The sequence below is a fragment of the Scyliorhinus canicula genome, chromosome 19 (assembly GCF_902713615.1).
Source record: "Scyliorhinus canicula chromosome 19, sScyCan1.1, whole genome shotgun sequence".
Classification (NCBI taxonomy): domain Eukaryota; kingdom Metazoa; phylum Chordata; class Chondrichthyes; order Carcharhiniformes; family Scyliorhinidae; genus Scyliorhinus; species Scyliorhinus canicula.
The window spans coordinates 106,094,444-106,118,293 of record NC_052164.1 but is presented as its reverse complement, the minus strand read 5'-3'; the positions used below and the strand labels follow the sequence as shown (position 1 = coordinate 106,118,293).

The 23,850-nt window shown below is 50.5% G+C and overlaps 1 protein-coding gene and 1 non-coding gene across 5 annotated transcripts in view; both read right to left on the bottom strand.

The window, feature by feature from the left end:
- pou2f3 (POU class 2 homeobox 3) overlaps nucleotides 1-23,850 on the bottom strand; it is an 83,098-nt gene that overhangs the window by 4,155 nt on the left and 55,093 nt on the right. For 3 of the 4 annotated variants that reach the window (XM_038779605.1, XM_038779607.1, XM_038779608.1), the window contains 4 exons: nucleotides 19,716-19,861; nucleotides 15,873-16,034; nucleotides 4,811-4,877; nucleotides 3,536-3,644 (listed from right to left, as the gene is read on the bottom strand). In XM_038779605.1, the coding sequence (XP_038635533.1) occupies nucleotides 3,536-3,644; nucleotides 4,811-4,877; nucleotides 15,873-16,034; nucleotides 19,716-19,861 (484 nt within the window). The remainder of the gene's footprint in view (nucleotides 1-3,535; nucleotides 3,645-4,810; nucleotides 4,878-15,872; nucleotides 16,035-19,715; nucleotides 19,862-23,850) is intronic. The other variant, XM_038779606.1, reaches the window with a different exon arrangement.
- Nucleotides 4,271-4,347, bottom strand: trnac-aca. Its single transcript has one exon. It is a non-coding gene; the product is annotated as a tRNA-Cys (tRNA).

Genomic DNA, 23,850 nt, shown 5'->3' with positions numbered 1-23,850 from the left:
AGTAAGGTACTAGATAATAAACTCAATGTGACTAAGGGGAAGAGTAGAAAGGGAAGAGATGATGAACGCAAAGGGACGGGTGGTCTGAGGTGCATTTGTTTTAATGCGAGAAGTGTAGCAGGTAAGGCAGATGAATTTAGGGCTTGGATTAGTACCTGGGAATATGATGTTATTGGTATTACTGAGACTTGGTTGAGGGAAGGGCAGGACTGGCAACTAAATATCCCAAGGTATAGATGCTTCAGGAGGGATAGAGAGGGAGGTAGAAGGGGTGGAGGAGTTGCATTACTAGTCAGAGATGATATCACAGCTGTGATTAAGGAGGGCACTATGGAGGATTCGAGCACTGAGGCAATATGGGTAGAGCTAAGAAATAGGAAGGGTGCAATAACATTGTTGGGACTTTACTACAGGCCTCCCAAAAGCGAGCATGAAGTAGAGGTACAAATATGCAGACAGATTATAGAAAAATGTAGGAGCAATAGGGTGGTTGTGATGGGAGATTTTAACTTCCCCAACATTGAATGGGACTCGTGTAGTGTTGGAGGCGTAGATGGAGCAGAGTTTGTAAGGAGCATCCAGGAGAGTTTTTTAGAGCAGTATGTAAATAGTTCAATTCAGGAAGGGGCCATACTGGACCTGGTATTGGGGAATGATCCCGGCCAGGTGGTTGAAGTTTCAGTCAGTGATTACTTTGGGAATAGCAATCACAATTCTGTAAGTTTTAGAATACTCATGGACAAAGACGAGAGTGGTCCTAAACAAAGAGTGCTAAATTGGGGAAAGGCCGAGTATAACAAATTGCGGCAGAAGCTAGGGAATGTGGACTGGGAGCAGTTGTTTAAGGGTAAATCCACATTTGCAATGTGGGTGTCTTTTAAGGAAAGGTTGATTAGAGTGCAGGACAGACATGTCCCTGTGAAAATGAGGGATAGAAATGGCTAGATTAGGGAACCATGGATGACGGGTGGAATTGTGAGACTAGCTTAGATGAAAAAGGAAGCATACATAAGATCGAGGCAACTCAAAACTGATGAAACTTTGGAGGAATATCGGGAAAGTAGGACGAATCTCAAACGTGCAATAAAGAGGGCTAAAAGGAGTCATGAAATATCTTTGGCTAACAGGGTTAAGGAAAATCCCAAAGCCTTTTATTCGTATATAAGGAGCAAGAGGGTAACTAGGGAAAGGATTGGCCCACTCAAAGACAAAAGAGGGAATTTATGCGTGGAGTCAGAGGAAATGGGTGAGATTCTTAATGAGTACTTTGCATCGGTATTCACCAAGGAAAGGGACATGACGGATGTTGAGGCTAGGGATGGATGTTTAAATACTCTAGGTCAAGTCGTCATACGGAAGAGGGAAGTTTTGGATATTCTAAAAGACATTAAGGTGGAAAAGTCCCCAGGTCCGGATGGGATCTATCCCAGGTTACTGAGGGAAGCGAGGGTCAAAATAGCTGGGGACTTAACAGATATCTTTGCAGCATCCTTGAGCACGGGTGAGGTCCCGGAGGACTGGAGAATTGCTAATGTTGTCCCTTTTTTTAAGAAGGGTAGCAGGGATAATCCAAGGAATTACAGACCTGTGAGTTTGACGTCAGTGGTAGGCAAACTGTTGGAGAAGATACTGAGGGATAGGATCTATTCACATTTGGAAGAAAATAGACTTATCAGTGATAGGCAGCATGGTTTTGTGCAGGGAAGGTCATGTCTTACAAACCTAATAGAATTCTTTGAGGAAGTGACAAAGTTAATTGATGAGGGAAGGGCTACAGATGTCATATACATGGACTTCAGTAAGGCGTTTGATAAAGTTTCCCATGGCAGGTTGATGGAAAAAGTGAAGTCATATGGGGTTCAGGGTGTACTAGCTAGATGGATAAAGAACTGGCTGGGCAACAGGAGACAGAGAGTAGTGGTGGAAGGGAGTGTCTCAAAATGGAGAATGGTGACTAGTGGTGTTCCACAGGGATCCGTGTTCGGACCACTGTTGTTTGTGATGTACATAAATGATCTGGAGGAAGGTATAGGTGGTCTGATTAGCAAGTTTGCAGATGATACTAAGATTGGTGGAGTTGCAGATAGTGAGGAGGACTGTCAGAGAATACAGCAAAATATAGATAGATTGGAGAGTTGAGCAGAGAAATGGCAGATGGAGTTCAATCCAGGCAAATGCAAGGTGATGCACTTTGGAAGATATAATTCAAGAGCGGAATATATGGTCAATGGAAGAGTCCTGGGGTAAATTGATGTACAGAGAGATCTGGGAGTTCAGGTCCATTGTACCCTGAAGGTGGCAACGCAGGTTGATAGAGTGGTCAAGAAGGCATACAGCATGCTTGCCTTCATCGGACGGGGTATTGAGTACAAGAGTCGGCAGGTCATGTTACAGTTGTATAGGACTTTGGTTAGGCCAGATTTGGAATACTGCGTGCAGTTCTGGTCGCCACATTACCAGAAGGATGTGGACACTTTAGAGAGGGTGCAGAGGAGGTTCACCAGGATGTTGCCTGGTATGGAGGGTGCTAGCTATGAAGAAAGGTTGAGTAGATTAGGATTGTTTTCATTGGAAAGACGGAGGTTGGGGGAAGACCTGATTGAGGTCTACAAAATTATGAGAGGTATGGACAGGGTGGATAACAACAAGCTTTTTCCAAGATTGGGGGTGTCAATTACAAGGGGTCACGATTTCAAGGTGAGAGGGGGAAAGTTTAAGGGAGATGTGGGTGGGAAGTTTTTTTACGCAGAGGGTGGTGGGTGCCTGGAACGCTTTGCCAGCGGAGGTGGTAGAGACGGGCACGATAGCATCATTTAAGATGCATCTGGACAGATATATGAACGGGCGGGGAACAGAGGGAAGTAGACCTTGGAAAATAGGGGACAGGTTTAGAGAAAGGATCTGGATCGGCGCAGGCTGGGAGGGCCGAAGGGCCTGTTCCTGTGCTGTAATTTTCTTTGTTCTTTATTCTTGTAACAGCTACATCCACCCGAGGAAATAGTCTCTGAACGTCCACTCTATCTACCTCCCTCAACATGAAACAAAGGCTGGAAGTTTCCAGCCATTCTCACCAGCGGGATTTCTGCCCCTGCGGCTGGGTTCCTGGTGGCTGAGGGTGCATAGAATGGGAAACTCCACCGACAGCGATGAGATCAGAAGATCCCGCTGCAGGCCAAGGGGAGTGTGGAGGGGCTTGACATGGCAAGGTGTGGATTTCCTAGTTGAGGAACAGAGTTCCCCTTTAACAAGGTGTTAAAAAGGGACGGACCTTTTTAAGATGGAGAGGAGAAAAAAAAAAATCTTCATTTAAAAAGTTGTGAAACTTTGGAACTCCCTAGCCCAGAGCTGCAGATACTTACACATTGAACATATTCAAGTTACAGATTGATGGAATTTGGGGATGGTGTAGAATAATGGAGTTGAGGTAGAAAATCAGTCATGATTTTCGTAGAGTTGGTGCAAAGGACCAAATGGTCTACTCCAATCTATTGCTCCTGTCAGAATTAACAGTTCCTTCTGGCATGTCCCTCCTTACCTGGGAGTGGTGCTGAGTCCAGTCTGACTGCTCAGTGAGCTGTGGACACTTCCAGTGGATGTCGTGATTGGTGATGATGGTCTGCTTGACAAACTGGTGGAAGACACTGCTGGGAGGCAAAGGATCAAAACCCTTAGAATCGCTCTCTATTCAATCTGGGGTGCAGAGTCCCCTTAAATGACCCCAGAGCATCTGTACTCCAGAAATAAATAACACCCCCTGCTCAGGCTAGGACTGCAGCAATCACAGGATCAATTGATCATAATTTGATGACAGAAGGATATCACTAGAGCTGATGCAGAATATGTATCACTTTGACATAACCTTCAACACATTACAACGCAGGATTCATCCTCATGAGAGGGGCTGGGGCTGATACAGCTAAAGGAGGTACAGAGAGCGCACCTGGCAAAGTCGAGGATGAGCCAATTGTTTGATAGGGTGGAGGACATCTGAACGGTGCAGGAGGGGTCTGGCCAACCATCTGTTCTGGTCCTGCCCGAAGTTGGAGAAAGGTCAGGGATCGTTCTTTAGCACGTGCAAGATCGTTCTTGGCAATCGTGCACGTGCACTTAGAGCCCCTGTGGCTATATTTGGGGTGTCAGATTTGCCGGAGTTTTTTTTTCAAATTAAGGGGCAATTTAGCGTGGCCAATCCACCTACACTGCAATCTTTGGGTTGTGGGAGTGAAACCCACGCAGACACAGGGAGAATGTGCAAACTCCACACAGACAGTGACCCAGGGCTGGGATTCGAACCCAGGTCCTCGGCTCTGTAGGCCGCAGTGCTAACCACTGCACCACCGTACAGCCCCAGGATTTGCCAGAGTTGCAGACGGGAGTGGGGGTAGATGTTTTAGCCTTCGCCTCGCTGACTGCTTACAGGTGGATGCTGTTGGGTTGAAGGTCAGTCCCTCCACCCTGTGCCTCAGTGTGGCTGGGGGATCTGATGGAGCTTTTGTATTTAGAGAAGGTCAAATTTGTTTTGAGGGGTCGAGCAAGGGGTTCCACAAGAGATGGGATTTGTTTATATTACATTTTAAAGAGTTGGTTACCGTCAGCTGTTATGGGGTTGGGGGGGGGGGGGGGGCTTTGTTTATTTTCGCTTTGTTGTGCTGGATATTTAAAATGTTAAAATATTAAAAACCTAAATAAAAATATTTTCAAAGAAAGTTACAATGCAGGATATTCATTGTGATTTTCCTAGCTAGACCTACAATGCCTCCACATTGAATTCCTGAGAACTTTAATAATCTGATGTTATGGGAGCTCTTACCTGTTGCATTCAGACTGCTGTGCACCTGTGTCACAATCAGAGGGTCGAGAGATCCCGAAGCAGAAACCTACAACAGTCAAGTTCCAGAAAAATGAAGTCACAGGTTAAATGCATTGTGCACTAAGTAACAAAGAACTACCATAGAATTCCTACAGTCCAGGAAGCCATTTGGCCCATTGAGTCTGCGCAGACCCTCTGAAAGAACACCCTGCCTAGGCCCACTCCCCCACCCTATCTCAGGAACCCCACCTAACGTGCAGGTCTCTGGACACTAAAGGGTCAATTTTAGCATAGCCACTCCACCTAATCTGCACATTTTTGGGCTGTGGAAGGAAACCCATACAGACTGAGAACATGCAAACTCCACACACAGTCACCCAAGGCTGGATTTGAACACGTGTTCCTGGTGCAGGGAGGCAGCGGTGCTAACTACCGTTACCGTGTCGCCCCAATTGGACTGGTCATCAGTGGAATAGATCCTGGCAAATACAATGTCCACTGAATGAATGAGCAGCAACAAGGAGCCAATAAGCAACTAAGGATTGAGATGCTTCAGGCAGGATAGAGCGGGATGTAAAATGGATGGGGGAGTTGCTTTACTGGTTAAGGAGAATATCAGAGCTGTACAGACCAGTCCATCACGCAAGCCCTCCTTCCACCCATTGACTCAGTCTACACCTCCCACTGCCTTGAGAAAGCGGGCAGCATAATCAAAGACCCCTTCCACCTAGAGTCGCAGTGGTTAGCGCTGCAGCCTCACGGCACTGAGGTCCCAGGCTTGATCCCGGCCCTGGGTCACTGTCCGTGTGGAGTTTGCACATTCTCCCCGTGTTTGAGTGGGTTTCGCCCCACAACCCAAAGATGTGCAGGGCAGGTGGATTGGCCACGCTAAATTGCCCCTTAATTGGAAAAATGAATTGGGTATTCCAAATTTTTTTATTTTATTTTTTTAATGATCCCTTCCACCTGGGCTATTCACTCTTCCATCGGGCAGTTTGAGAACATGCACCAACAAATTCAAACACAGCTTCTTTCCCGCTGTTACAAGACTCCTGAATATCCCTCTTAGAGCTGGAATCGATCATCCTACACATTATCTCTACAGTTGTAGCACTATATACCATATACTTCACTCGCTGTCTATGTTTACATATCCTCATGTATTTATAGAATGTTCTATGTTTTCATGTATGGAGCAATCTGCCTGGACTGTACACAGAACAATAATTTTTACTGTACCTCAATACACGTGACAATAAATCTAAATCTATTGAGGGAGGACACTTCGAGAGAGCTCATACAGCGAGGCAATATGGGTAGAGCTCAGGAATAGGAAGGGTGCAGTCACAATGTTGGGAGTTTACTACAGGCCTCTCAACAGCCAGCGGGAGATAGAGGAGCAGATATGTAGGCAGATTTTGGAAGATGTAAATGCAACATGTTGTGGTCGGTGAATTTAACTTCCCTATATTGACAGGGACTCATGGGGCAGAATTTGTAAGGTGTATCCAGGAAGGCTTCTTGAAACAATATATAGATAGTCCAAATAGGTAAGGGACTATATGAAACTATATTGTGGAATGAGCCCAACCAGGTGATCAAAGTTTCAGTAGGACAGCATTTCAGGAACATTGGCCAGAATTCCTAAGTTTTAAGGTACTTGTGGATAAGGATAAGAGTGGTCCTCGGGTGAAGGTGCTAAATTGGGGGAAGGCTAATTATAACAATATTAGGCAAGAACTGAAGAATTTAGATTGGGGCCGGATGTTTGAGGGTAAATCAACATCTGACATGTGCATGTCTTTCACCGGCATGTTCCTGTGAGGAAGAAGGATAAGTATGGCAAGTTTTGGGAAGCTTGGAAACAAGGGATATTGTCAGCCTAGTCAAAAAGAAAAGGAAGCATTCATAAAGTTTAGAAGGCTCAGAACAGACAAAGCCCTTGAAGAATATAAAGTAGAAAAAAAAAACTTAAGCAAGGAGTTAGGAGGGTTAAAAGTGGTCATGAAAAGTCCTTGGCAAACAGGATTAAGGAGAATCCCAAGGCATTTTAAACATGTATAAAGAGGGTAGCCAGGGAAAGGGTTGGCCCACTCAAGGACAGATGCGAGGATCTATCCATGGAGCCGGAGGAAATATGTGAGGTACTAAATGAGTACTTTTCATCAGTATTCACCAAAGAGAAGGACTTGGTGGATGATGAGTCTAGGGAAGGGTGGCACGGTAGCAGTGGTTAGCACTGTTGCTCTACAGCGCCAGGGTCCTGGGTTCGATTCCCGTTGGGTCACTGTCTGTGCGGAGTCTGAACGTTCTCTCCGTGTCTGCATTTCCTCCGGGTGCTCCGGTTTCCTTCCACAAGTCCTGAAAGATGTGCTTGTTAGGTGAATTGGACATTCTGAATTCTCCCTCTGTGTACCCGAACAGGTGCCAGAATGTGGCGACTAGGGGATTTTCACAGTAACTTCATTGCAGTGTTAATGTAAGCCTACTTGTGACAATGAAGATTATTATTATTATTATTAAGGATGTGTAAATATTCTGGATGATGTCGATTATCAAAAAGGAGGTGGTGTTGGGCGTCTTAAAAAGTATTCAGGCAGATACAAGATCCAAGGCCTGATGGGATCTTCCCCAGAATACGGAGGAAATTGCTGGGGCCTTGACAGAAATCTTTGGATCCTCATTGGCTACAGCCAGAGGACTGGAGAATAGCCAATGTTGTTCCTTTGTTTAAGAAGTGTAGCAGGAATAATTCAGGAAATTATAGGCCAGCGAGTCTTGCGTCAGTGGAAGGGAAATTATTGGAAAAGATTCTTAGGGACAGGATTTACTCACATTTGCAAACAAATGGACTTATTAGCGAAAGGGAGGTTGTGTCTCAGTTTTTCGAAGAAGTGACGAAGATGATTGATGAAGGAAGGATAGTGGATGTTGCCCACATGGACTTCAATAAGGCCTTTGACAAGGTCCCTCATTGCAGACTGGTACAAAAGGTGATGTCACACAGGATCAGAGGTGAGCTGGCAAGATGGATACAGAACTGGCTCAGTCATAGAAGGCAGAGAGTAGCGGTGGAAGGTGCTTTTCTGAATGGAGGGCTGTGACTAGTGGTGTTCCGTAGGAATCAGTTCTGGGACTTATGTTGTTTGTTGTATATATAAATGATTTGGAGAAAAAAAGTAACTGGTCTGATTGGTAAGTTTGCGGACGACACAAAAGATTGATAGAGTTGCGGATAGTGATGAGGATTGTCAGGATACAGATCGGTTGGAGACTTGGGTGGAGAAATGGCAGATGGAGTTTAATCTGGACAAATCTGAGGTAATGCATTTTGAAATTCAGGTAGGAATTATACAGTAAATGGCAGAACCCTCAGGAGTTAATTTTGACAGGGAGAGAGATCTGGGCATACAGGTCTACAGGTCACTGGACTTCCGGTTGCGGCTATGACCAGCTAAGTCGCACGTTTGGCTGCTCCTGTTAGGAAGGTGTTTTCGGGCCGATTGGAGGGCCCCTAACGGCGCTGGAACGGCAATTCCCGGTGGGGGAAGGTTCCCAGAGGAGAACCCCGTCAAATTTATGGTCGTCACCCGAAGTGGGGCAGGAAAAAAAGCGGCAGCAGCTCCCCGAAAAAAGCGGGGGAAGAAATCCAAAATGGCGGCCGGCGGCGCACCCGAGGACTGGAGGAAATGGGCGGAGGAGCAGCAGGCCGCTCTCCTGCGCTTCTTCACGGAGCTGAAAGTGGAGCTGCTGGAGTCGATGAACGCGATGACCACCAGGCTGATGGGGGCACAGGCGACCCAAGAGGCGTCAATTCGGGAGCTGCAGCAGGAGATGACTGTGAGGGAGGAGGAGGCCACGGTCCTCGTGGGAAAGGTGGAGGTGCACGAGGCACTCCACCTGAGATGGCAAAACCGATTAGAGGAGATGGATACCCGCATGAGGCGGAAAAACCTGAGGATCCTGGGCCTGGCAGAAGGGCTGGAGGGGTCGGACCTCCAGGGGTATGTGGCAGAAATGCTGGGCTCACTGATGGGGGCAGGGGCCGTCCCTTCGCCCCTGGAATTGGAGGAGGCCTACAGAGTAATGGCCAGGAAGCCAAGAGCAAACGAACCCCCGAGGGCGGTGCTGGTTCGGTTCCAGCGATTCAGTGACCGGGAGAGGGTGCTGAGGTGGGCCAAGAGAGAGAGGAGCAGCAAATGGGAGAACTCGACGGTGAGGATCTTTCAGGACTGGAGTGCGGAGGTGGCAAAGCGGCGGGCCCGGTTCAACCGGACGAAGGCGGTGCTGCATGCCAAGAGAATTAGATTCGGGATGCTGCAGCCAGCGCGCTTGTGGGTGACCTACAAGGACCAGCACCACTATTTCGAGTCCCCGGAGGAGGCGTGGGCCTTTGTCCAGGAAGAAAAGCTGGACTCGAACTAGAACCAGGGGATACTTGGCGGTCGTTGCCGCTCTGGTACTTTAAGCTGGACACGTGGCTTTCTGTTGGTTGGATTTTCACTTGGCCGTATTTTTGGACCCTTTTTGTTCTCTATACCAGTTTTTTCTCTCTTTTTCCTGTTATTTATAATGTTATGGTGGGAGGGCGGGGTGGGGGGGGAGTGCCGGGGGTATGTGTTTCTTGTGGGGTTTTTGGTTGTTTTGTATTTATCGGTGGGAGATCGGGGACGGGGGTGGAACTGAAGATGGAGGGGCGGGGAGGGGCAGGGCGAAAGCGCGGGCTTTCCTCTGGTTTCCCGCGCACGGGGCAGAGGAGGGAGGGGGGTGGGAGTAAGGGGCGTGGTCAGCAATGGCTCCCTTTCCCGCGCTGGAGCGGGGTCAAGGAGGGGTGGTAAGGGGGGGGACGTCCCCCATGCCGGGAGGAGCCGGAGTGTGGCAGGGGCAGCCGGGTCAGCGTAAACCAGCTGACTCACGGAAGTACTATGGAGGGTGCGTCGCGGCTAAGGGTCCTAGCCTGGGGGGGGAGGGGGGTGGGGGGGGAGGGGGGTGGGGGGGGAGGGGGAGGGGGGAAGGGGGGGGCCACCGGGTTGCTGCTGAAAAGGCCAGGGAGGAGAAGTGGAGGACTGGGGGGGGTGGGGGGGGGGGGGGGGCGCCATCGCCATGGGGAGCGGGTCAGAAAGGGAGGGCTGACTCGGGGCGAGCAGGTGACAGGATATGGCTAGTCGGCGGGGGAAAGGGGCGGGCTGCCCTTCGACCCGGCTGATCACTTGGAATGTGAGGGGGCTGAATGGGCCGGTCAAGAGAACGAGAGTAATCTCGCATTTGAAGGGGCTGAAGGCGGATGTAGCAATGCTACAAGAGACCCATTTGAAGGTGGCGGACCAGGTCCGCCTGAGAAGGGGGTGGGTGGGACAAGTGTTCCACTCAGGACTGGACGTAAAGAACCGAGGGGTGGCGATCCTGGTAGGGAAGAGGGTGTCGTTCGTGGCGGCGGAGGTGGTGGCGGATAAAGAGGGTAGATATGTCATGGTGAAGGGTAGGCTGCAGGGGGAGAAAGTGGTGATGGTTAACATGTATGCCCCGAACTGGGACGACGCTGGCTTCATGAGGCGCCTACTGGGCCTCATTCCGGACCTGGAGGCAGGGGGCCTGATCATGGGGGGGGACTTCAACACAGTGCTGGACCCCGTGTTGGACAGATCGAGTTCAAGGACGAGTAGGAGGCCGGCAGCGGCAGAAGTGTTAAAGGGGTTTATGGAGCAGATGGGAGGGGTGGACCCCTGGAGGTTTGGGAGGCCGAGGGCGAGGGAGTATTCCTTTTTCTCCCATGTCCACAGAGTCTATTCTAGAATTGACTTTTTTGTATTAAGCAGGGGACTGATCCCGAAAGTACGGGAAGTGGAGTACTCGGCCATAGCGGTCTCAGACCACGCGCCACACTGGGTAGATTTGGAAATGGGAGAGGTGCGAGACCAGCGCCCGCTGTGGCGTCTGGATGTGGGGTTGCTGGCGGATGAGGAGGTGTATAAGAGGGTCCGGAAGAGCATTGAGAGATATCTGGACATTAATGACACGGGGGAGGTGCAGGTGGGGATGGTATGGGAGGCCCTGAAGGCGGTGATCCGGGGGGAGCTGATCTCCATACGGGCACATAGGGAAAGGAGGGAGAGACAGGAGAGGGAGAGGCTGGTGGGGGAGCTTCTGGACGTGGATAGGAAGTATGCGGAGGCACCAGAGGAGGGGCTGCTGGGGGAACGGCGTAGTTTGCAGGCTAAGTTTGACCTGTTGACCACCAGAAAGGCGGAGACACAGTGGAGAAGGGCGCAGGGCGCGATTTATGAGTATGGGGAGAAGGCGAGTAGGATGCTGGCGCATCAGCTCCGCAAGCGGGATGCGGCTAGAGAAATTGGGGGAGTGAGGGAGAGGGGTGGGAACATAGTGCAGAAGGGGCCAGAAGTAAATGGGGTTTTCAGAGACTTCTATAAGGAGCTGTATCGGTCAGAGCCGTCGACGAGGGGAGGGGGGATGGAGGGCTTCTTGAACAAACGGAGGTTCCCCAAGGTCCAAGAGGAGCTGGTAGAGGGGCTGGGAGCGCAGATAGGGCTAGAGGAGCTAGTCAAGGGGATTGGGCATATGCAGTCGGGGAAGGCGCCGGGGCCAGACGGGTTCCCGGTGGAATTTTACAAAAAATATGCGGATCTGGTGGGCCCTGTGCTGGTGCGAGCCTTCAACGAGGCATGGGAGGGGGGGGCTCTGCCCCCGACAATGTCGCAGGCACTGATCTCTCTGATCTTGAAGCGGGATAAGGACCCCGTGCAGTGTGGGTCATATAGGCCTATCTCGCTCCTGAATGTGGACGCCAAGCTGCTGGCAAAGATCCTGGCTACCAGGATAGAGGATTGTGTGCCAGGGGTGATACACGAGGACCAGACGGGTTTTGTGAAAGGGCGGCAGCTTAATACGAACGTGCGGAGACTGCTAAACGTCATCATGATGCCGGCAGTGGAGGGGGAGGCGGAGATAGTGGTGGCATTGGACGCGGAGAAAGCATTTGATAGGGTGGAGTGGAAGTACCTGTGGGAGACGCTGGAGCGGTTTGGATTTGGGGAGGGATTTATTAAATGGGTGAAGCTGCTCTATTCGGCCCCGACGGCAAGTGTAGTGACGAATGGTAGGAGATCGGAGTATTTTGGGCTCCACCGGGGGACCAGACAGGGGTGCCCCTTGTCCCCCCTGCTCTTCGCACTGGCAATTGAACCGTTGGCGATGGCACTGAGGGGCTCAGGGGGGTGGAGAGGGCTGACAAGGGGCGGGGAGGAGCACCGGGTATCGCTATACGCGGATGACCTGCTGCTATACGTGGCAGACCCAGAAGGGGGAATGCCGGAGGTGATGGAACTGCTAGCAGAATTCGGGGACTTTTCGGGGTACAAGCTAAACTTGGGTAAGAGTGAGGTATTTGTGATACACCCAGGGGACCAGGAAGAGGGAATCGGGAGACTCCCGTTGAAGAGAGCAGGAAAGAGTTTTAGATATTTAGGGGTGCAGGTGGCAAGGAACTGGGGGACTCTCCACAAGTTGAACTTCACTAGGCTGGTGGAACAGATGGAGGAGGAATTTAAAAGGTGGGACATGGTGCCGCTGTCGCTGGCGGGTAGAGTGCAGTCCGTTAAAATGACGGTCCTCCCAAGGTTTTTGTTTTTATTTCAGTGCTTGCCCATCTTCCTCCCTAGGGCCTTCTTCAAAAAGGTGACGAGCAGCATCATGAGCTACGTGTGGGCGCACGGCACCCCAAGGGTGAGGAGGGTCTTCTTGGAGCGGAGTAGGGAGAGTGGGGGGCTGGCATTACCCAACCTTTCGGGGTATTACTGGGCGGCTAATGTGTCGATGGTGCGCAAGTGGATGATGGAAGGGGAGGGGGCAGCTTGGAAACGAATGGAGAGGGCGTCCTGTGGCAACATAAGCCTGGGGGCCCTAGCAACGGCGCCATGGCCGCTCCCTCCCACGAGGTACACCACGAGCCCGGTGGTGGCGGCCACCCTCAAGATCTGGGGGCAGTGGAGGCGACACAGGGGGGAAGTGGGAGGTCTGATGGAGGCACCGTTAAGAGGGAACCATAGATTCATCCCGGGGAACATGGACGGGGGATTTCAGAGCTGGCACAGGGTGGGCATCAGGCAGCTGAAGGATCTGTTTGTAGATGGGAGGTTTGCGAGCCTGAGAGAGCTGGAGGAGAAATTCGGGCTCCCCCCGGGAAACGTGTTTCGACATTTGCAGGTGAAGGCATTTGCTAGCCGCCAGGTGGAAGGGTTCCCCTTGCTCCCCAGCAGGGGGGCGAGCGATAGGGTGCTCTCGGGGGTCTGGGTCGGAGGGGGGAGGATATCGGACATATACAAAGTAATGCAGGAGGCTGAGGAGGCATCAGTAGAGGAGCTGAAAGCCAAGTGGGAGGGGGAGCTGGGAGAGCAGATAGAGGATGGGACATGGGCTGATGCCCTGGAGAGGGTTAATTCTTCCTCCTCGTGTGCGAGGCTTAGCCTCATTCAATTTAAGGTGCTACATAGAGCCCATATGACGGGGACAAGGATGAGTCGGTTCTTTGGGGGTGAGGACAGATGTGTCAGGTGTTCGGGAAGTCCAGCGAACCATGTCCATATGTTTTGGGCATGTCCGGCACTGGAGGAGTTCTGGAAGGGGGTGGCAAGGACGGTGTCGAGGGTGGTGGGATCCAGGGTCAAACCAGGATGGGGACTAGCGATCTTTGGGGTTGGGGTGGAGCCGGGGGTACAGGAGGCGAGAGAGGCCGGAATACTGGCCTTTGCGTCCCTAGTTGCGCGAAGAAGGATACTGATACAGTGGAAGGACGCGAGGCCTCCAAGCGTGGAAACTTGGATTAATGACATGGCAAGCTTTATCCAGTTGGAAAGGGTCAAATTCGCCCTGAGAGGGTTGGTACAAGGGTTCTTCAGGCGGTGGCAGCCTTTCCTAGACTTTTTGGCTCAAAGATAGGGTGCAGAGGTCGCAGCAGCAGCAACCCGGGCGGGGGGGAGGGGGGGGTGGCAACAACGGGTGTGGTGGGTTATTTAAGGTTGTAATGCGGACGAATTTGTTCGCAGTTCATGTTTGATGTTAATTGTTGCTTTGTTTGTTTTTTTGGGGGGGGAGGGGGGGAGGGACAGCGCGCGCGGGGGGTCGGGCGGGGGGGGGGGATATCTGTTAAGAGGGAATATTGTGTAATAGTCTATGGTTAGGGGGGGTAAATATTTTCTTGTAAAAAATCTCTTCAATAAAAATTATTTAAAAAGAAAGGTCTACAGGTCACTGAAAATGGCAACGCAGGTGGATAAGGCAGCCAAGAAGACATACACCATGCTTGCCTTCATTGGCCGGGGCATCGAGTATAAAAATTGGCAAGTCATACTGCAGCTGTACAGAACCTTGGTGAGGCCACATTTAGAATATTGCGCACAATTCTGGTCGCCACACTACCAGAAGGATATGGATGCTTTGGAGAGAGTACAGAAGAGGTTTACCAAGATATTTAATAATAACAATAATCTTTATTGTCACAAGTAGGTTTACATTAACACTGCAATGAAGTTACCGTGAAAAGCCCCTCGTCGCCACATTCCGGTGCCTGTTCAGGTACACTGAGGGAGAATTCAGAATGTCCAAATCACCTAACAGCACATCTTTCAGGACTTGTGGGAGAAAACCGGAGCTCCCGGAGGAAACCCACGTAGACACAGGGAGAACATGCAGACTCCGCACAGACAGTAACCCAAGCTGGGAATCGAACCTGGGACCCTGGTGCTGTGAAGCAACAGTATTAACCACTGTGCTACCGGATATTTCTTGGTTTGGTAGGTTTAGCTATGAGGAGAGGTTGGATAAATGATGTGACCATCAATTCACTTGAGACACGATAGGAAGTAAACTGTGGCTTTAATAGTCTTACAACTGAGCCTGCCTGCGATCAGAAGAACTGAGGATAGACTCATAAGGCTGCAGCATTATACTTCCGGTAATGGGAGGGGGCCATAGGCAGAGCCGAGGGTGGAGCCTGTACAAGCTCCTCATCTCCCCCTGTGGGCAGAGCCGCACAATGGCTCACAGACAGAGCCCACAAGGACACAATGCTATACAGTGTGAATTACATGATGTACATTCATCACAATAAACATAGGTTATTTTCACTGGAACAATGGAGGTTGAGGGTAATTATGAGTGGCATGTACAGAGTGAAGAGTCAGATGCTTTTTCTCAGGGTGGAAAAGTCAATTACCAGGGAACACAGGTTTAAGTAACGAGGGGGAGAATTTAGAGATGTGCAATTTTTTATATAGAGGGTAGCGAGTGCCTGGAACCCGCTGCCAGGGGAGATGGGGGTAGCAGATATGATAGCGGCATTTAAGAGGCATCTTGACAAATACATGAATAGGATGGGAAAAGAGGGATACGGATCCCGGAAGTGCAGAAGGTTATAGTTTAGACAGGCATTATGGTTGGCGCAGGCTTGGAGGCCGAAGGGTCTGTGCTGTACTGCTCTGTTCTTTGTTCCTTGAGGCAGATTTCCTATTGGCAGATATTGTAATTGATGCAAAACCTTCAGTTGCGTATCTTGCAGGAATATCGGGATCGTGTGTGGTGTTATTTTTGCAAGTCAGCCTCTCCGGTTTTAAAAATTAATCATTAAAAGAGTCTCATTCCTTCAGATTTTACTAGTTTCCTTTCAAAATGTATTTTTTTTTCATGTAAAAATCTTCTGTGTACCTGATATGATGCATACTTATTCAGGCCTTTTGCAGTTAAAGGTTACAATCCTGGTTAAGGAGATAAAGTTGCTTTGCATGGAGAAGACACTGTGCTGTTTCTAACTCCCATTTGCAGCAACTTACTATAGAAAATGGAAGATTAAATGGACAGTGTAAGTTGAACTGATGGTGAGCACATTGACAAGTTGCAGCACTTTCTGCAAAATCCTGTCAACGTTACCAGGTTTATATGGGATGAGAGCAGTTGTTCTGGTACAGAATACAGGTGTACCATGTGAGACAGTTTCCAAGAGGACAAGACAAATAAAAATCAGTAGCAGCCACCTTCACGGAGCCAGACTCACCAGCCGCGAGCTGTATATCGGAGGTTTGATGGATGTAACGGCCGGGTAGTTAATCCTCTTCTCTTTCTGACGTCGGTTACAAAACCAGACACGGACTACTTCCTTCTCCATTGACAACTGCTCTGCAATCATCACAATTTCCTCAGAGCTGGGTTTTGAGTTCTGATATGGAATTAAATCATTTCAGAATTAAAAGCTGCTGCATTCTGCACCACACTCTAACTATGGGTGTCCGAGATGAGGAAAAATATCCTGCAAAGATGATGAGGTATAATGGAGGATATTTGTTGACATTAGCTTTGTCTAACAGATCGAAGTATGAGAGAGCTACGGAAGATTTAGGGCAGCACGGTAGCATTGTGGATAGCACAATCGCTTCACAGCTCCAGGGTCCCAGGTTCGATTCCGGCTTGGGTCACTGTCTGTGCGGAGTCTGCACATCCTCCCCGTGTGTGCGTGGGTTTCCTCCGGGTGCTCCGGTTTCCTCCCACAGTCCAAAGATGTGCAGGTTAGGTGGATTGGCCGTGATAAATTGCCCCTCACTGTCCAAAATTGCCCTTAGTGTTGGGTGGGGTTACTGAGTTATGGGGATAGGGTGGAGGTGTTGACCTTGGGTAGGGTGCTCTTTCCAGGAGCTGGTGCAGACTCGATGGGCCGAATGGCCTCCTTCTGCTCTGTAAATTCTATGTAATCTATGTAAGATAGGTGGAGTTGGATGGAGGAAAAGGCTCACGGTTTCCTTGTGCATGGATCAGAAAGACAAGATGGAAACCATGGAATTACAGACCTGTTAACCACACATCTGTTGCTGGGAAATTACTGGAGTCTAAAATTTAAAGTTAGATTGTGTAATGGGTTGGTCAGACCCAATAAACCCAAGTGAATTTTAAAAATATAGAACTAAAGTAGTAGACAGAAAAATGTCTGTGTTATTTATATGAACTTCCAGAGAAGGGTGATTGTTAACTAAGTTAAAGTTTATGGAATTGAAGGCAAGTTATTGACACGTATAGACCATAGAATGTATAGTGCAGAAGGATGCCATTTGGCCCATCGAGTCTGCACCAGCCCTTGGAAAGAGCACCTTATTTAACCCCACACTTCCACTCTATCCCTGTAATCCAGTAACCCCACCTAATCTTTTTTGGGCACCAAGGGGCAATTTAGCATGGCCAATCCACCTAACCTGCACATCTTTGGACTGTGGGAGGAAACCGGAGCACCCGGAGGAAACCCACGCAGACACGGGGAGAACGTGCAGACTCCGCACAGATAGTGACCCAGCTGGGAATGGAACCTGGGACCCTGGAGCTGTGAAGCAACTGTGCTGACCACTGTGCTACCGTGCTGCCCTTATAAAAAATTAGTAAATGGCAGGAGACAAAGTTGGGAAAATGGACGGATACTTTACAGAGGGAGTGTGGCTAGTGTCCCGCAAGAATGTTTTGGGGCCTCAACTATTTACAAATAACTTAATGATGGGATACAAAAGCAGAAATCCAAGAACGATGATGCCTCAGAACAAAGCTGTAATTACAGAGAGACATTCATTGAGCACCTGATGGACAAAGTGGTAGCAAATTGATTTCAGTGTTGGAAAATGTGAGCCCACACCCACTTTGGGATTCAAAGAAGAGAATAGAGTACTTTCAGAATGCTGAAAAGTGAGAAAGAGTGGGACCCAAAGGCCCAAGTACTAAAGAGCTGTGCTCCAGAACTTGCCATGACAATGGTCAAGCTGTTGCAGTACAGCTGAACCATCTACCCAGAAATATGGACAATTGCTCAGGTGAGTCCTGTTCACAAAGCAGGATAAATCCAACCCGGCCAATTACCGTCCCATCAGCCGACTCATCAGTAAAATGATGGAAGGGGCCCAACAGCTCGCGTTTTTTAAAATACATTTCATGGGATGTGGGTCCGGCATTTATTACCCATCCCTTATTACCCTTGAGGGGCATTTAAGAGTCAACCATATTGCTCTGGAGTCACATGTAGGCCCTAGGATCCTGCCTAAAGGACATTAGTGAACCAAATGGGTTTTCACAACCATCATGAAATGGTTGTCATTAGACTTTTAATCCCAGATTTTTATTAATTCAAATTATAGAATTTACAGTGCAGAAGGAGGCCATTCGGCCCATCGAGTCTGCACCGGCTCTTGGAAAGAGCACCCTCCCCAAGATCAACACCTCCACCCTATCCCCATAGCCCAGTAACCCCACCCAACACATTTTGGACACTAAGGGCAATTTATCATGGCCAATCCACCTAACCTGCACATCTTCGGACTGTGGGAGGAAACCGGAGCACCCGGAGGAAACCCACGCACACACGGGGAGGATGTGCAGACTCCACACAGACAGTGACCCAGCCGGGAATCTAACCTGGGACCTGGGACCCTGGAGCTGTGAAGCAATTGTGCTATCCACAATGCTACCGTGCTGCCCTGCAGTGGCGGGATTTGAACCTGGGTCAGTAGCACAGTGGTTAGCACAATTGCTTCACAGCTCCAGGGTCCCAGGTCCCAGGTTAGATTCCCGGCTGGGTCACTGTCTGTGTGGAGTCTGCACATCCTCCCCGTGTGTGCGTGGGTTTCCTCCGGGTGCTCCGGTTTCCTCCCACAGTCCAAAGATGTGCAGGTTAGGTGCATTGGCCATGCTAAATTGCCCTTAGTGTCCAAAAAGGCTAGGTGGGGGTTGCTGGGTTACGGGGATAGGGTCAATGCATGGTCTTGAGTAGGGTTCTCTTTGTAAGGGCCGGTGCAGACTCGATGGGCCGAATGGCCTCTTTCTGCACTGTAAATTCTATGAAATTCTATGAATAAGAGAACAAACTGGAGGGAAAAGATTGCAATTACGAAGCACTTTAACCATTACTGGATGTCTCAAAAGTGCTGACAGCCAATTAAATTATTTTGAAGTGTGGTTATTGTAACGAGGAAGTGGCAGCCAATTTATGCAAAGTAAATTGCTACAAATGTGATAATCTGTCCTTGTCACATGATAAAGATTGGCAGCAAATGGCCCAGCCACTCTGAAATAATGCCACGGGATCAGGTACATCCACCCAAGTGGGAAGCTGGGGCCTTGATTGGTTAGTATCTGATCAGAAAACAGCACCTCTGACTGTGCAGTACTCCCATACTGAACTGGATTTGTATACTATCCTGGAGCAGGGTTAAATGGCCCATTCCCCTTTTTAATGTTAAGTTCGAGAAAAGATGACAAACTTAATGGAAAACAAAACACAATACTGAGAATGCTGCTGGAAGCCCTCAGAGAAACACCCTCACCCTCAGAGAAACACCCTCACCCTCAGAGAAACACCCTCACCCTCAGAGAAACACCCTCACCCTCAGAGAAACACCCTCACCCTCAGAGAAACACCCTCAGAGAAACACCCTCAGCCTCAGAGAAACACCCTCACCCTCAGAGAAACACCCTCACCCTCAGAGAAACACCCTCACCCTCAGAGAAACACCCTCACCCTCAGAGAAACACCCTCACCCTCAGAGAAACACCCTCACCCTCAGAGAAACACCCTCAGAGAAACACCCTCAGCCTCAGAGAAACACCCTCACCCTCAGAGAAACACCCTCACCCTCAGAGAAACACCCTCACCCTCAGAGAAACACCCTCACCCTCAGAGAAACACCCTTGCCAGCATTTTGTTTTTAATATCAGTAATAGTGAAAGTTCAGGTAAGACCCACAGAATGGAAAGGGAGAAAAAAGAAGCCCAGATATTATTTGGTCAAATTGTGTCAGGTAATTGAGGAACCCATTCACTCCCTCAATCTGCGAGTTGACCCAAACAGAAACAATGCCTTAGAACTGCTCACCTCGTGGAAACGCTTCTCTAGGGTTACACGAATATTGGTCTCAATGCTCGTTCGTTTCTTCCTTTTGCGGCCAAGACCTTCCAGCCCAGCCAGATGTGGGGAGAGAGATGTCAGGTTGTTCAGTGTGGTATCTGAGGGGGCATTTTCTACCAAAGAAACATTTATTTAAACATAAATCTGACAGCAAACAAGCATGAGAGAGGGTACAATGCATTAGAAGAACTGTGTATATTCACCCACATTGGAAATGGCTCCCTTGCTCATCATGTGTGGAATGCACTGCCAGCAGAGGTGGTGGAGTCAGAGTCATTAGGGACACTTAAGCAACTCTTAGACAGGCACATGGACAGCAGTAAATTGAAGGGGTGTAGGTTAGCTTGATCTTAGATTAGGATAATTGGTCGGCACAACATCGTGGGCTGAAGGGCCTGTACTGTGCTGTACTGTTCTATATTCTATATCATTAGGATGTGTGTGACAGGCCTGATGGGGAGTAAGTTAGATATATTCATGCGAAATCTAATCAATCCAACACAAACCAAATCCCATCCCTAAAGTGGGTCACAAGGGACTATAAAAGATCAGGAAAACCTCAATATATAGGGAGGAAAGGTTTTTTTAAAAATTCATTTTACAGGATGTGGCTGTCGCTGGCTAGGACAGCATTTATTGCCCATCCCTAGCTGCCCTTCAGAAGGTGGGGGTGAGCTGCCTTCTTGAACCGCTGCAGTCCTTGAGGTGCAGGTGCACCCACAGTGCTGTTAGGGAGGTGTGGTATACCACTGTTTGCACTTATATTAGGTGATGTATGGTAGGACCTGCACTACAGGTACGACGGTAGTCCCTGCCTGCTGGCTCCACCCAGTAGGCGGAGTATAAATATGTGTGTCCTCGTGCAGCAGCTATTTCGCCAGCTGCTGTGGGAGGCCACACATCTTAGAGCAATAAAGCCTCAGTTGTATTCAACTCTCGTCTTTGTGCAATTGATCGTGCATCAATTTATTGCTGTAAGATTTTCAGAAGATGGACCTCCGTATCAAGCCGGATCGCCTGCAGCTGGATCCGCAATCAAGCGACGCCAAAGAAGACTTTCAGCACTGGCTAGCTTGTTTTGAGGCGTACATCAACTCGATGCCAAGCCCTATTCCGGAGGCTCAGAAAATACAGATACTGTACTCAAGGTTGAGCTCCAACGTCCTTCTGCTGATCCGGGACACGCCAAACTACGCCAAAGCCATGACGCTACTTAAAGAAAATTACGCCCAGGAGACGAACACCTCTTGGCCAGGCGCGTACTCGCCACTCGCTCTCAACTCCCTGGTGAGTCCATAGAAGACTTCTGGCGGGCCCTAATCCCACTAGTCCGGGACTGTGACTGTCAGGCCGTTACAGCCACGGAACATTCTAACCTCCTCATGCGGGACGCTTTTGTTACGGGGATTGGGTCGGACCTCATACGCCAGCGACTTTTAGAAGGGGCCACGCTCGATCCCGCAGAGACGAAGAAGCTAGCGCTCTCTATGACGGTCGCCTTGTGCAATATTCAGGCCGACACCCCCAGCCGCGCGGCCCACCCCTCCTACGCATCGTGGACCCCACAGACGGCCGCCCCAGCGGGGGCCTTACCCAGCCAATACGCCTTCGCCACGCGCCAACCAGCAAACTCCGGGGGTCCCCGATGTTACTTTTGCGGCCAGCAGAATCACCCTCGCCAACGCTGCCCGGCCCGCGCTGCCCTTTGTAAGGCTTGTGGTAAGAAGGCACACTTCGTCGCGATGTGTCAGGCCCGCGCAGTCACTGCTATCTCCCCACCCCCCTCATTTACAGACAATGGGCACCGCTATCTTCACCTCCCCGGACCACGTGCGGCCAGTGGGCGCCGCCATCTTCTCCCCATCAGGCCAAGTGCGACCAGTGGGCGCCGCCATCTTCCCCTCCGCGCAACACGTGCGGCCCATGGGCACCTCCATTTTGTCCTCCCCAAGATCTTCAGGTGCCGCCATCTTATCTCCCCCACGGCACATGGGCACCACCAGTGTTCCAGGACCCGTGCCCCCCTGGGCACCCCATCATCCGACCCAGCGACGACCAACCACGACTCTCCTCAGTGACCATTGACCAGTCTCGTCCGCACAATCTGGCCACTGCATCGTCCAGCGTTAAGATCGACGGACACATGACCTCTTGCCTGCTGGACTTCGGGAGCAGCAAAAGCTTCATCCACCCGGATACGGTAAGACGCTGCTCCCTCGCGGTACACCCCGCCAATCAAAGAGTCTCCCTGGCCTCCGGATCCCATTCTGTCGCGATCCGGGGGTACTGTACGGTCACACTTACGGTCCAGAGCATAGAATTCAGTGGCTTCCGCCTCTACATCCTCCCTAATCTCTGCGCTGCCCTGCTACCCGGCCTGGACTTCCAGTGTAACCTCCAAAGCCTAACCATGAAATTCGGCGGGTCCCTACCACCCCTTACTGTATGCGACCTCGCGACCCTAAAGGTCAATCGATCTTTCCTCTTCGCAAATCTAACCCCGGATTGCAAACCCGTCGCCACCAGGAGCAGACGGTACAGTCCCAGGACAGGACCTTCATCAGGTCCGAGGTCCAGCGGCTGCTTCGGGAAGGCATCATCGAGGCCAGCAACAGCCCCTGGAGAGCCCAAGTGGTAGTAGTTAAAACTGGGGAGAAACACAGAATGGTCATGGATTACAACCAGACCATCAATCGGTACACGCAGCTTGACGCGTACCCCCTCCCACGCATATCTGATATGGTCAATCAGATTGCACAGTACCGGGTCTTCTCAACAGTAGACCTCAAATCCGCCTACCACCAGCTCCCCATCCGTAAAGCGGACCGTCCATACACTGCCTTCGAGGCGGACGGTCACCTCTATCACTTCCTCAGGGTTCCCTTCGGCGTCACCAACGGGGTCACGGTCTTCCAAAGGGAGATGGACTGAATGGTCAACCGGTACGGGCTGCGGGCCTCTTTCCCGTACCTAGACAACGTCACCATCTGTGGCCACGATCCGCAGGACCACGATGCCAACCTTGCCAAATTTCTCCACACTGCCACTCTTCCAAACCTCACCTACAACAAGGAGAAGTACGTGTTCAGCATGACCCGCTTAGCCATCCTCGGCTATGTGGTCCAGAACGGAGTTCTGGGGCCCGATCCCGACCGCATGCGTCCCCTCATGGAGCTGCCCCTCCCCCACTGCCCCAAGGCCCTCAAACGCTGCCTGGAGTTCTTTTCATACTACGCCCAGTGGGTCCCAAACTAAGCAGACAAGGCCCGCCCATTCATACAGTCCACCCATTTTCCCCTGATGGCCGAGGCTCAACAGGCCTTCGCCCGTATCAGAGCCGATATCGCCAAGGCCGGGATGCACGCAGTAGATGAGACGCTGCCCTTTCAACTAGAGAGCGATGCATCAGACGTTGCCCTAGCCGCCACCCTAAATCAGGCAGGCAGGCCTGTGGCATTCTTTTCCCGCACCCTTCATGCCGCAGAAATTCGGCACTCCTCCGTCGATAAAGAGGCCCAAGCTATCGTTGAAGGTGTGCGGCATTGGAGGCATTACCTGGCCAGCAGGAGATTCACTCTCCTCACTGACCAATGGTCAGTAGCCTTCATGTTCAATAACACACAGCGGGGCAAGATCAAGAATAAGATCTTGAGGTGGAGGATCGAACTCTCCACCTACAATTACGAGATTTTGTATCGCCCCGGTAAGCTCAACGAGCCCCCAGACGCCCTATCCCGAGGTACATGTACCAGCGCCAAGGTGGACCGACTCCGGGCCCTGCACGGCAGCCTTTGTCACCCGGGAGTCACACGGTTCTACCATTTTATAAAGGCCCGCAATCTGCCCTACTCCGTCGAGGAAGTATGGACAATCACCAGGGACTGCCAGGTCTGTGCGGAGTGCAAGCCGCACTTCTACCGGCCGGACCGTGCGCGCCTGGTGAAGGCCTCCCGCCCCTTTGAGCGCCTCAGAGTGGATTTCAAAGGGCCCCTCCCCTCCACCGACCGGAACACGTATATTCATTGTGGTCGATGAGTACTCCAGATTCCCCTTTGCCATCCCGTGCCCTGACATGACGCCTGCCATCGTCATCAAAGCCCTC